General features: G+C 41.5%; 1 protein-coding gene across 4 annotated transcripts in view; it reads right to left on the reverse strand.

Moving 5' to 3' along the window:
* Nucleotides 1-913: 913 nt before the first annotated feature.
* Nucleotides 914-14,839, reverse strand: part of FAF1 (Fas associated factor 1) — a 514,293-nt gene continuing 500,367 nt past the window's right edge. For all 4 annotated transcript variants that reach the window (XM_042951186.1, XM_042951190.1, XM_042951187.1 and 1 more), the window contains one exon: nt 914-1,172. In XM_042951186.1, coding sequence (XP_042807120.1) covers nt 1,089-1,172 — 84 coding nt within the window. In that variant the 3' untranslated portion in view covers nt 914-1,088. The remainder of the gene's footprint in view (nt 1,173-14,839) is intronic.

Consider the following 14,839-nt stretch of genomic DNA (forward strand, 5'->3'; position numbering starts at 1 on the left):
TAAATACATGTAGTCAGAATTTTCAGCCATAGGATGGCATCCCTTTCATTTGAGAAGGGGACCCAATATCTAATACTAAAACATTAAAAGAGTGAAATAGTGGAGCAAGGTTTTATAGAGGCTCAGAGTCCATGGGGTGACTGATCAGAGTTTGGTGATAGACAAGGTGCTTAAAATACGAAAAAACAAGGTCCAAACGTATGGTGGAGTGGAGGGAGGGAAAAGCAGGAGAGAACTGTGTTCAGTGTACACTGAAGGATCAGCAACATGGCAGCTGGTATCTGCCCAAATGCAAACCTAACAGCAGTTCCCTGCAGCTGGGCGAGATACCAAAGTCCTGGTACTGGTCCTCTTCACACTATCTCTATATTCACATAATGTGCTTAAACAGTTTCCCCTGTTGCATGGGAACAGCAAATACCTCCTAGGTGGAACCCGGAGACCCGAGGGAGCAGCAGTAAATAAGTATCTTGCATATATGTCGAATGCAGTCCTCAAACACATCTTACATCTTAGTAAAGAAGTCAGAAAGTACCAACAAAGATGATATGCTTTTTTTCCTACAACAATGTTTAATCTCCATGCTGAGAAGTCCCATTTAACTTATTTCCCCCATGCCTTTTAAAATTAGGTGACAGAGTAGAAATCCAGTCATGAAAATAAAAAGGCAGAGGTGGATGAGCCCTGGCTCAATGAGACATATCAAATACATAGCATCCTGGTGTCACAGGGCAGACAGAACTGTCCTAGACAGTGTGGGGAAAAGATGGGCACTCGAGAGGTAAAAATTCTACTTCGTGATCACTCACACTTGAACGGTGCATTAGTCATTGAACAAGGGCGAGGTGAAGGGGATAAGGGAGGGTGGTAGAGTTGTAATTCTCTATGAGGGGTGGGAACATATACTCATGGATGGGAACTTTTAAGTAGCTATGTTTATTATTACTTTTTTCCAGCAATCTTGCAAGAGGCAGAGTGTGACACTGAATTGAGTGAGACGAGCGTGTAGGTGGGTTGGCGAGGAGCCCTTCTCTTGACGCAGGCCTCTGGCTTGTCAAGGAATGGCTGGTTCCACTGCTGGGCTGTGTTTACTCTTTTGCTTCAAGGAAAAGGGTTTCTTGAGGGAACAACTTTACCTCCAATAGTGATTTATTTGGGTCCAGCTGGGTTACCTAAAAAGAAAGAAAATATATTCAAAAGACTGGCATAAGCACTGTTTTCTCCACATGGCATTCAGATCTTGTCTGTGCAACCTGACTCTCAGTCTGCTAAGCAGTGGCATGAACATTTCCAAACCTGTTCTCTTATTTGATCCTCACAATAAACCTATGACGTAGGTAGAGTTATTACCATCTTATAACAGAGGAAACCAGGCTCATAGAGGTCGAATCTCATAGTTGAGTGGAAAAACTAGCATTTGACCACAGGGCAGGCATAGCTTCAGGAGACTGGACCTCTTCCTGGGCAAGTGGAAGGTCCTTGCCTCCTACATAGCTCAGCTTGGCTGACAGGAGCCCCTGAGGAAAGGGTGTTGGCTGAACAGCTGGTTGGCACTCCTGGGAACTTTTGCTTGATTAACTCCCCACAGCATGGAAGGACTTTTCTGCTTGGTGGGAAAAGAGCTAAGCCTTTGGGGCTGATATGGCTAAACCTCCCTGTAGTAAACTGGACAATGTGTATTCTGCCATGCCCAAAGATCAATATCCTCCACTGAGGACACTCTCCCTAGGAAGGGATATCAACAATCTCCTTGGTGGGGTGGGAGAATTTTTAGTTTGAAAAAATGAGTCAATGCCACAATAAGACTTTATATTTTAGAAATAAAAAAAAATCATTATTTTATAATATGAACTGTTGGGAGTAAAGCTAGACAAAATCTTGGGTCAGTTGGGATAGGCTAATCATACAGGAACTCTATATTAGGTTTATGACCCCTTAGGCCAGGGCAGGGGTGGAGGATTTATGAATCTGAGAGTGAGAGAAAGAAACAAAGTTTTCTTATTTATCAGAAGGGAATATAAATTTTAAAAAGTTAAGAAATAGTAGTGTAGTGGAAAGGACAGTGGGGCTCTGGAACCAGAAAGATTCTGGTTTCAATCACAGCTGTGTTGGCTATTAGCTTTGTGGCTTTGAAGTTAATATGAACCTTGCATGACTGATGTGTGGATTAAATGAGAAAAAAAATACATAATTAGCACAGTGTGTGGCACAGAGTAGGTGTTCAGTGAAGGCTCCTGTGTATGTGAGTAACCGTAAGAATGGACAGACAGATCAATGGATAGTTCTGAGTGTGTGTGATGGGAGGCCAGGTAGTCTGCTATGTGAGAGACAGGGGCTCTGGGCCAGCAGTCTGCAGAGTGTACAGCATTTGAAGCCAGCAATCTTGTCCTCTGCTCAACTCAAGCCACACCTAATGAGATGGCTCTGCTTGTTTTCTCCTAGCTGAGGGGGATGGGGTCCCTGAGAGGCTTGGTGTCACAAGCAGGCTGGCGAGCTGAAGGAGGAACACGATCTTTGACTGTATCCAGATGGAAACCTGGTATGCCCAGGAGGGTCATTAAGGAGACACAACCACCTCCAGAATCCTCTCTGCTTATACAGACCCCAGAGCAAAGGGGCTCTACTGGTATCTCTTGGGTTCTGGGCAGATGGGCAGGCAAGACGGTGGGGAGGGCCCAGCCTGCTGTCTGTCTTCCAATGCACGGGGGGCAAGCTGCTGGCAAATGTTTACCCACTTCCCCAATTAACATACAATATTGTGCTGTCTTTTGTCAACAGAGCCTCTGCTTCAGACTCGTTGGTATTTTTTGCCCAGCTGCTTTGTCTATTGTTCTTAATTAACATGCCAGAGCTCTTCCGGCATCTTCTACTTTGTTATTTGTAGTTTGTAAATATGATGTTTGTTGGGAGAAACCATAATCAATAGTGCCAGAACTATGCAGACTGGCAGAAAAATTATGCTATAAAGCAAAACAGGCTGGGAGGCTGCCTGCTCCCTGCTCCCTCCTTGCACCCTGCTTAAGTTGTCAACATGCAAGGTCAGAGGTTCAGAAAACATACCCAGTTTTCTTAGACTCAGTGTCCAAGAAAAGTTAAGGGATTTTCTCTGTTTTTTGGGGTGAGATGGCTGAGGCTCGAAAAGGAGGAAAATAAAGTTTCTCAAATCCTGTTACATGCCAGGGACTTTATATTATCTCATTTAATTCCTGTAACAACCATGCAAGGTGGGTGGAGATAACAAAACTGAGACTCAAAGTTGTAGCCACTTGTTTAAGGCCACATGGTAAGGGTCTGTCTATACAGCATAATGGTTAAAAAGGCTGAAGCAAACTTAGATTCAAATCCTTGCTGTCACTTTACTAGCTATGGGCCTTGAAGAAATTATAGAACCAGAGAGCCTAGGTTTTCCCATCTTTAAGATGAGAATAATCAGTTTCGCATTCATAGGTTGGTGTGATGGTTAAATGGAATATTAGTAAAGTGTCTGGTACACTGCCCAAGCCAGTACTTGCTCAGTTGGTGGTAGCCATTACTGGCTGGAATGTTGCCTTGGGGAGGGGTCCTGGTCTAACCTCAGAGCTGGAGCTTTCCCCTGAGGCCTCTTGGGGCCCAGTCTGCACCAGGCTGCCTTCTTATTTCTGCCCTGCTGCCCTTGGGTAATGCCTCAGTATCTGGAGACCCCCTTTGATAGCCTCAGTGGGGCTGTGCTGAACTACTTCACAGCAAACATGGCTATTTGGGGGCTGCTCCTTCTGGTACCCCAGATCAGAAGCACTATTTTTTTCTTTGAAGATCATTTTAAGACAGGAATTTTCAAAATGAACAAGGACAACCTCTGCTTCCATTTTTATTTGACTGTCTTGAACAAAAAGACTGTGGGGAACCTAGGGGGATGAGGTTTTCCCCTGCAAGATAGATGGCCCAGTGTTCTGGGTCCCACTTAAGAAGGATGTGGGGGCACCTGGCTGGGTCAGTTGTTGAGTGTCCCCGACTTCGGCTCAGGTCATGATCTCATGATTCTTGAGTTCGAGCCCCACATCGGGCTCACTGCTGTCAGTGCAGACCCTGCTTCAGATCCTTTGTCTCCCACTCTCTGCCCCTCCCCCCTCTTGCACTCTCTCTCTCTCAAAAAAAAAAGAAAACATTAAAAGAAGAAGGAGAAGGAGAAGGAGGAGAAGGAGGAGAAGGAGGAGAAGGGGAAGGGGAAGGGGAAGGGGAAGGGGAAGGGGAAGGGGAAGGAGAAGGAGAAGGAGAAGGAGAAGGAGAAGGAGAAGGAGAAGGAGAAGGAGAAGAAGAAGAAGAAGAAGAAGAAGAAGAAGAAGAAGAAGAAAAAAGAAGAAGAAAAAGAAGAAGAAGAATGTAGAGCATGCCAGAAGGGACCTCCAGGCAGGGAAGAGCCTAAAAACCACATTCTCTGAGAAATGGCTGAAGAGTGGGAGAGAGAGGAACTGAGACGTGGTGGTGGTGGTTGCTGCTACAGGGGAAGGGCTACCCGAAGGACTACCAAGTAGATCAGATGTGTTATTCATGTTATTCACTGTGCCAATGGGCAGAGCTTGGACTGGTGGGCTAAAATCGCAGGGGAAGCAGAATTCAGGTGGTCAGAAAGAACTTTTTAACAGAGCAGCAGCTGCTGGTGTGCTACTGTGCTACTTTCTTCTTCCTCCTTCTGTTGTTTTCTTCTTGTTCTTCATAACCATCGTCATAGCAGCAACTAGCATTTACTGAGTACCTACAATGTAGCTAGAACCATGCTAAGTGCTTTATATAGAGTACCTTAACCATTCCTCAAAAAGTCAAATGAAGTAGGTATTATTATTGCCATTTTATAGTTGAAGATACCATGGGTTATCCTGCTCAAGGTACAGATAGAATAAGATCTCACACTCAAGTCTGTCTGACTCCAAAGCTCATAACCAGAATGCTTCTGACTAACATGTCAATAGGCTGCCTTGTGGAAGTGGAGAAGTAGGGAGGGGAGGGGAGAATGAGTACATTCTCTGTTGACCCTCAAAGCATTCAAATAAGGGTATATTTGAGAAGATCATGAAGATAATAATAATGGCTAACATTTATTAAGCATTCATTTTGTAACGGGCATATTCCAAGCATTTTACATTTATAAGATAACTTAATTCTCATACTAATCTTCTGAAGTAGGTATAATTATTATTCCCATTATACAGATGAGAAAACTGATCCATGGAACACATTAAGTAACTCACCCAAAGTCTCAACGCTATTCAGGAAAGAGCCAGAATGTGAATCTAGCTTTGGAATCCATATGTAGAACCACTAGAATATTCAGCCCGAGGTGTGGCTACGAGTAGGATCCACCCAGACAAAAAAGTTGGATGAGATGGCCCTGAGGTTGTTTCTAACCAAGCTTCCAAGAGAGAAGATCTTCACTTTAAGAATGGCAAAAGATCAAGGGTCAGGAAAAAAAAAACCCTGAAATGTTTATAAAATACGAATACAAAAACCCAAACTGAGCTTGTGTTCTGCCATTTACTTGGGACTTTACTGAATTATTGACTCTCTAAATCAACAGAGAAACCCACCCTTTGGGACTCCTTGGGAGAAGAGGCGCATTCTCAGATAAGAGATATGGCCTGACTTTGTCTGTTAGAAAAGGAAAGTCAGTCATTTTGACATTTTATTCATTATACTTAGGAAAAGTGAATAATATATATTCTTATTAAATTAATATTTTAGCAATTCATCTTTGTGAAACTTATGTTAGCAAAAATGGAACAAAGCTATTCTTTCCTAGATCAATTTTCTCAGCAGTTTGAACTTTCATATACATCTTATTTCTATTACTTCCCTGGGCCTCAGTTCCTTTTTAAAAAAAGTCTAACATTGCTATTGAGAAAAATGTGAATCAATGTGACAGAATCTCATCCAGGCCACACCAAGTGAGTCCCAGAATGTTAGGGGGAGAAAGTTCCTTAAGTGCCAAAAGTCCAACCCCTTCATTTTCCACAGGTTGCCCACCTGAAGCTCAGAGAGGTCAAGTGACTTGGCCCAGGTCACACAGTTGATAAGAAGCAGAAGTAGTACTCTACCCTAGAATTTCTGACTTCTATTTTGGGGTTCTTTCTAGCCACAACATTCTGCCTCTCACTTAAAAAAAAAAACGAGCATAAATATACTACTACTACTACATTGGGGGCTACCTCAGAGCAGGAGCTGAGTGATAATAAAATAATAATAGTGGCAATATATGCATAGTACTTTATAGTTTACAACATATTTACACAAACATTGACTCACAATCATATAAGATAGATATTATTATCAGTTCTTGTTATTTTACTTAGTTTTGTTAACAAAATTAATGCTTTTATTTTGAAACTGAATGAAGATAAATTTGAATCTAATATTTTCACATTTAGGAAAAAATGCTAGCTTCAACAAATGTTGCTGGAACAACTGAACACTGACAGGCAAAAAGACTGGATCTAGATGCAGACCTTACATCTTTCCCAAAAAATTAACTCAAAATGGATTATAGACTTAAAGGTAAAACACAACACTAGAAGATATTCCTAGAAGATAACATAGGACAAAACCTAGATGACCTTGGCAATGGCTTTGATTTTTGAGATACATCACCAAAGGCACAATCCACAAAAGAAATAATTGATAAGCTGGACTTCATTAAAATTAAAAACTTCCGTGAAACACACTGTCAAGAGAATAAGAAGACAAACCATAGACTGAGGAAAAATATTTGCAAAAGACACATCTGATAAAGAATGATTATCCAAAATATACAAAGAATTTTTAAAACTCAACAATAAGATGAACAACCCAATTAAAAAATGGGCCAAAGAGCTTAAAGACACCTCATCAAAGAAGATCTACTACAGATGGCAAATATGAAAACATGCTCCACCACATCATATGCTATCAGAGAAATTCAAATTAAGATAAAAATGAGATACCACGACATGCCTATTAGAATCGCCAAAATCCAGGATATTGACAACACTAAATGCTGGTGAGGATGTGGAGCAACAGGAACTCTCATTCATTGCTGGTGGGAATGGAAAATGGCATAGCACTTTGGGAGACATGTGGTTTCTTACAAAACTGACCATATTCTTACTATATAATCCAGTAATTGTACTCCTTGGTATTTACCCAAAAGGAGCTGAAAACATGTCCACACGACAATCTACAAAAGTCTGTACACAGATGTTTATAGCACCTTTATTCACAATTGCCAAAACCTTGGAAGCATCTTAAGATATCCTTCAGTAGGTGAACAGATAAATAAATTGTGATACATCCAGACAATGGAATATTATCCAACACTAGAAAAATGAGCTATTAAGCCATGAATAGACATGGAGGAAATCTTAAATGCTAAATCAAAGAAGCCAATCAAAAAGGCTACATAGTGTATGATTCCAACTATATGACATTCTGGAAGAAGCAAAACTATGGAGACAGTAGAAAGATCACTAGTTGCCAGAGGTTGGGATGGGTAGAGGGGATGAATAGGCAGACCACAGAGGATTTTTAGGACAGTAAAAATACTCTGTATGATGCTATAATGATGGTTATATGTCATTATACATTTGTCCAAACCAATAGAATGTATAACACCAAGAGTAAACTCTATATAAACTATATACCTCTGAGTGATAATGATGTGTTAATGTAGGCTCATCAGTTGTAACAAATGTACTACTCTGGTAGGGGATGTTGATAACAGAGAATGTTGATAATGGATAATGGGGGAGGATATACATGTAAGGGAGTATATGGGAACTCTCTGTACTTTCTGCTCAGTTTTGTTGTGAACATAAAACTGCTCTAAAATATAAAGTCTTAAAAAAACATGCTAGGTTGCATTTTTTTGAAAGCTCCCAATGTATTTTAATAGCTCATGAGGGAAATGCACTGCAGTAGTACTTGAAAACCATGCATTGGGAATTAGCCACATTCTGTAGATTAGGAAATGAGATCCAGACACTGTGTTTGCCTATGATCGCACAGCATAAATGGTAGAGGCAGAACCAGAACCCAAGCCTTCTGACCTGTTTGTTTCCTTATAATTTCCATTATAACTATTCCCCCACCTCCTTCATGTGGTATAACTGTGTTCTCACTCTGTGAGTTACAGGCTTAAGGTTCAGTGTGTGGAATGGGGAAACAATAAACCACCAGTGGTTTCTATAATTTATTCTTGCTTTTAGAGTAAAATTTGCATTTCTGAAACTTCCGGCATCTTCAAGGGGAGAAAAGCTCTGTTCTCATATTTTCTGTAGTATTTGGCTGCTCTCCTCTGGGAGACCAATACCACCACTTTCTAGACTGTGTGCTGGCAGCACTGTGTGCAGAGGAGCCTTGCGCAGCCTGATCCCCAGGAGCAGTCCCTTTGCTACACTGGCAGAAAGTTCACAGTCTTTCTGTAGCCCACACAGACAACAAACAGTAGAATCTCATCCATACCCCTTCTTCCTTCTCCTCCCTCCCAGAGATGTGAAAGACAACCAGGTACCATCCTCTACGTCTCTGCAAGCACTCATCACACAGTCTCTGCAAGCACTCACTCACCTTTCAGCCCTCAGCAAGCTCTCTCTCCTCCACATTCCTCTGTACTGACCGCCATGGCTGTATATTTATAATGGTGTCAGGATGTAATGGGCCAGGATGTATAGGTTCCAGTTCTGGCTCTAGTGGTGGGACTTTGGACAAATCACTTTTCTTCTCTAAGTTTTAATTTTTGCATTTAAAAAAAAATGTGGGGGGGCAGTGTAATGATTCACTGAGGTCAACTGGGCTGCAGTTGAGCTTTGGAAACAAACACATGGGTTCAAATTCCAGCTCTTGGCCATGCTCTAAGATGCTTAGAGATCCAGTTTCCTTCTCTATTGGGTGAAAGCATTGTTGTAGGGATTAAAATAACTATCATAGAGCCTCACACATGGAAGCAACTATAATTCAATGTCTTCTTTATATCTTAGTAGATGTCATTTGTGTGGTGCGAGCTCCCCAATGATCTAGGGAGGGAGACTTGGGTTGGATTCCTTTGCTAAAACCTCCTAACTCTCTGATGACCATCGATAAGTTACTTAATTTTCTGGTTCATTGTTTATTTATAATAGTGAGACATTTTTGCCACCCAGCATTGTTGTGAAGATTATAAGATGAAGCTTACAATCATGAAGAATTTATTTCATACTCCTGCTTCCACACAGAGGGACTCTGGGATGCTCTCCCCATTTCTCACACAGGGTGAAAGGAGATCTACCTGTTTGGTGAATAGGGTAGAAGAATCTAAACTCAGCCCCTTCCTTTCCCTTTTCTGGAGCCAAACCTGCTCTTCTGTTACAAGGGGCCCGCACTGACCAGTTGTATACCCAGGACTGTGTGGGCAAGTCTGTCTCATTTAGGGACAAAGAATGTATCAGTAAGACCCCTGGCTGCAGATCCCAAGCCACAATCTCTGATCAACATGTTCAGTAACAAAGGTGATATTTGTATTCCCCCCGAGTCCTACTCTTTCTGTTGGTCTTATGTCTTTCAATTAGTCTTGGACAAGTGAAGTGAAGGGATATTATTTAAATGTCACTTAAAACCCCAAATGCCCCCACAACACTGAACAGGGGCTTAACAGTTATGATTGATGTAACTTGATGTAAGGGTCATAACTCTTTTTTTCTCAAAGTCTATTCTGCTTTGGTTAGAAGATGAGAGCAACCTAGTCAGGGCATTAATCAATTCTAAATTGCCACAAAAAAAGCCTATTCTTAAAGACATGCTTTTTTTTTTTAAATTAAAAGTTTATTTATTATTTTGAGAGAGAGAGCACCCCCACAAGTTGGGGAGGGGCAGAGAGAGAATCCAAGCAGACTTTGACCTGTCAGCAAGGAGTCTGACACGGGGTTTGGGGCTCTATCTCATGAACTATGAAATCATGACCTGAGCTGAAATCAAGAGTTGGACGCTTAATTGACTGAGCCACCCAGGTGCCCCAAAGACATGCTTCTTAAAACAAGTTATCTGAGGGGCGCTTGGGTGGCTCAGTTGGTTAAGCGTCTGACTTCAGCTCAGGTCATGATCTCGCGGTCTGTGAGTTCAAGCCCCGTGTCAGGCTCTGTGCTCACAGCTCAGCTCAGAGTCTGGAGCCTGCTTCAGATTCTGTGTCTCCCTCTCTCTGCTCCTTACCTGCTCTCTCTCTCTCTCTCTCTCAAAAATAAATAAACATTAAAGAAAATTAAAAAAAACCAAACAAGTTATCTGAACACAAAATGAATGTGCTGACAAACTTCCTTCTGAAGAATGTGTACATAACACACTTCAAATCCTGAGCTCTTTCTGCTCTAGGAGGCAGCACAAAGACTGCTTACGTAAGTTTCCAAATTAAAGTGAAGCTGAATATATATATCTGCTTTTGGTTCTGTTCAAAATTAGCATTTACTTTGAACATGAGAGAACAACTAATCTTTTGGTATAAGTAATCTATTCTGTTAGTTACTCCATTAAAAAATGCACATTAAATACTACAAGTTTAAAAAATAATTACTAACATCATCAATAGTTACCATTTATTTGGCATTTTATAAGTGCCACATGCTATACTAGTTGCTCTATATATTATCTAATTAAATTGTCATAATAATCCTAAGAGGTAAGTACTCCTATTATTCCCATTTTATAGATGAATTCTTTGAGGTCAAAAATGGTTAGGGGATTTGCCAAGGATTACACAGGTAGAAAAGATAAGGCTAGAATTTGCACCCAGTTTTGTGAACTTCCAGCTTATATCAGATGCATCCCCCTTCATCATGTCTGATCCTACTTCTAAACAGGGAACAGGTAATGTGACTAACTGGCTTTCCTTTGAGCATAAAGAAAGCAGGCACTCTGCAACTTCATCACAGCCCATTTTTCCTGTTGTGGTATGAGCTTTGTTCTTCCCCAAAAGAACACAGGCTGTTTTTTGTTACTGTCAATGTGGTCTTCATAGCTAATTGTCCATTTTCTTTAACTACCTTCTGATGAGTTGGGAATCCCTAAAAAGAAAGGCCAGTTATACCCACAAAGTACCAGAGGGAGAACTTAAGACCTGATCTACTGGTCATATGCTGATCAGGGTGTGAAAAGACTTTGGTAACTGTAAAGTCTTTTGCAAACATAAGGGATTACCCATCATCATCATCATCATCACCAAGCAGGACAATGCCAGTTTTCACTCATAGCAACTTCTCTTCTATATTTGCTGAAGGTGGTAATGCAACCCTAAAAGGAAAATTCAGTCTGGAAGGGTGCCACTACGGGACTACTCTATAGCTTATTTCCATCTCAGCTTCCTGTGTAGTTTCTAGACCAACATGTCATCTTCTTGCATCACAGGTAAGAAGTAGCACTGGAACAAGACTTTCCAGAAAACAATGACAGATCTCCTCTTTCCATTATTAAACTGTGGTAGAATAACTGGTGTGCTACAGAGTGAGGTTGGGTGGGCTTCTGCAGCTGCAAAGAATAGGGTCCTACAAGACATTTTATTTCCTTGACTTTTTTTTTTTTTTTAAGATGGGAAGAAGGGAGAATGAAAGAAAAGGTAAAGGAACAACAAAGGGAGAGAAGACTAAAGTGGCAAAGGGATAAAAATTGTATCTTATAGGCTGCCCTATCTGTTCTTTGTTTTATCACATTATAATAATGGTAACAGTTAACCATTTATTGGGAGCTTACTAGGTGCTAACTGTTCTAAATGGTTTACACTATACAACCCTGTGAGGGAGGTGCTATTACTTCCACTTTAAAAATGAGAAATAGAAGCTCAGACAATTATATAACCTGCCTAAGACTGAACAGGCAGGAAGAGGCAGAATAAGGATCTAAAACTAGGTCTGGCTCCAAAGACTGTGTTCTTAACCATCACACCAGATAGTATTAGTATTGCAGTCATACACTAGACTATTTATTTCTAAGTCTCGTACTTAGAAGGATCATCCTTTTCATGTAACTGAAGCACGTATCTCCCCAAAACAGAGTGTACTACTATGTCAGGCAATGGGAAAATATCACTATCTAGCTCCTCAATTATCACAAACCCAGTGATTGTTAGATCTGGAAGGGATTCTTAAATTTATTTATTTACTGAGAGAGAGAGAGAGAGAGAGAGAGACAGACAGACAGACAGACAGAGAATCCTAAGTAGGTTCTATGCTGTCAGTGCAAAGACCGATGTGGGGTTCAATCTCATGAACTGTGAGATCATGACCTAAGCTGAAATCAGGAGTTGGACACTTAACTGACTGAGCCACCCAGGTGCCCCTGGAAGTTTAAAAAAACATTTTTTTTAAATGTTTATTTATTTTTGAGAAAGACAGAGACAGAACACGAGTGGGTAGGAACAGAGAGAGAGGGAGACACAGAAGCAGAAGCAGGCTCCAGGCTCTGAGCTGTCAGCACAGAGCCAGACATGGGGCTCAAACTCACAAGCTGTGAGGTCATGACCTTAGCCAAAGTCAGATGCTCCACCGACTGAGCCACCCAGGCGCCCCTGGAGGGGGTTTTTATCTCTGTAACAGATGAGGACAGACAAGTCCAGTGAGGGAAAAGAATTTACCCTAGATTACTTAGCATTCATGGCAGATGTGGGACCAAATCTAGATTCTTCATTCCCACTCTGTGCTTTTAGACAGGCTGTTAATGAGGACACGGCTCTAAAGTGTTGCTAATGTCAAAATGGCCTCAAACTTGGCGCATTGTCAGGGAGACCCTGAACACCAAATGAAAGATGTGACCCTCTCCTTGCACTGGTATCCCTGGTGGTGGCTCTCGTCACTATACTATTAAACAATGATGTTAGTTTAATATCATCTAGTGGGGAAAGCCCAGAGGGAATAGAGGGGCTTCTATCAAGATGGGTAGGGTGGGGGTGGGAAGGAAAGCCTCTTTAGTCTAGAAACAGAAGATCCTAGTGTACAGAGTGAACATAAAAAGCAAAACAATAATAAAATAGTAGAGAACATAAAGAGAATGAGAACAGGCATGTGTCCTCATTCTGGGAAGACAGTTCCCAAGATTAGTCCCTCTTGGGCTCCAGAAGACATGATTTCAAGTAAATAAAAGAAGACCTACTTTATAGAATGGTTTGCAAGCTCACTGTCCCTGAAAGCCTAATAAATAGGGCATAGGCAAATTCACAAATGAGGATTCTATAGTGTGGCAAGAGAAATAAAGTGCAGATCAGCCCCAGTGCTGTGGCAGGTTATAGGTGTGCCAGGATACTAGCCTTCTCATCCCTTAGGGCAACCAGAATCCTCAGGGCTGGGTTGCCTTCTAACCCTGAGCAACTTAGTGTGGTTACCCTAAAGAGGCATACAAACGTTTTCAATGTGTGCAATGATTTGTAAAAGGCTAGAAGCACTGGTCTAGGGGACATGCCTCACTTTCAGAGGCTGATATCATGGAAGGCAGCCAGGTCCTTATATAAAAGGTTCCTAGGAGGCCTCTGATAAAAGATTGGTCTACAAAGCAACCACTATGCTTGTAGAGAAACCTGTTCAGAACTGTTCAGAACCAGGTTCAGAACTGTTACCTCAGCTTAAAAACCTGAGAAACCCTGATTATTATCTGCCCTATAGTTTCACCACTAGGCATGGACTAAGTGCTAATTAGGGAGGCAGTAAGAATTCTAGTTCTGCATGTATGCTCTTGACCAAGTCATTGAACCTCCAGAAGACCCAAATTTCTCATCTGTGAGCTGGTGACAACATCACTCAACACCTAATAGGTTCTAACAGACCATTTCCCTCCGCATCTTTATTTCACACTGTCACTTGAGAGAGTTGACCAAAATGTCTGATCCTGGCTCTCTTAAATTTCTTACATGATTCCTTACTACAACAGCATAGTCCCCTTTTGCTTTGGCCACATTTTCCCAATTTCCCAATGGGTGGTGTTTCTGGCAAGGCTCATAGCATATCCATAATGGAAGAGATATGATTGGAAAGACAGTTTGGAGATAGATCATGAAGGGTTTGAATGTCTTATTAGGTTTAAACTTTTGAAAAAAAACTTTTCTCCCTGGCTTCAGAGGGATCTGGAGGGGCATGCTCGATGTGCTCTTCAGGCAGAGTGGCTAGGGAGAAAGTGAACATTTTGAATGCATTTTAGTACTCAAGCAGGGCCACGCGAGCTGGTGTGTGCGTAAGTCTGCACGCAAACACCGCTCAAGAGCTGGAGCTTTGAACAGGAGTTAAAAGAGTTGAGTCCCTAACGACATACAAAAGACTTGCCGGTGTGATTTATTCTGATGTATTTACTTATCCAATTACCAAAACAGCAGGAGATCATTAAATTTTCTAGTTACCAGATGCAGCACGTTCAATATCTTAAATGTTACCAAGGCTCTCTCTGAGCTATTTTGATATTACATTTCATCTGCCCAAAAGCTTATGAAACTGGAAGGCAAGAATCATGAACAGAACAGGTGTTTTCTTTGAAGGTTGGTCCAGCAGGCACCTGTACAATACCAAACTTATACCAGAAACTCCCAAACTCTCTCCTGGACTTAAGGAAAAGTACCATGATGGGAAACAAAAGTATTTAGGAAAGAAGATGCTAAGGAAATAATACTTGAAGGTGGCTGCAGATATGCATTTTACCTACTCTGGTTTTCTTCATGCTCATTTCCTGTCAGTTCAGTCCTTATGTCCACAGAAGGTCAGGGTTCAGAGTAGAGGAGAACAGAAGGTACCAAGCATGCTTTGAGAGACTGCAAACCTGGCTCCTAACTCTAGCACACTGCTTCTAACTACCTGTGTGATCTTGGGCAAGTCACTGTTCCTCCTCTGAGTTTCCTTCT

This window comes from Panthera leo, chromosome C1 (genome assembly GCF_018350215.1).
Source record: "Panthera leo isolate Ple1 chromosome C1, P.leo_Ple1_pat1.1, whole genome shotgun sequence".
NCBI lineage: Eukaryota > Metazoa > Chordata > Mammalia > Carnivora > Felidae > Panthera > Panthera leo.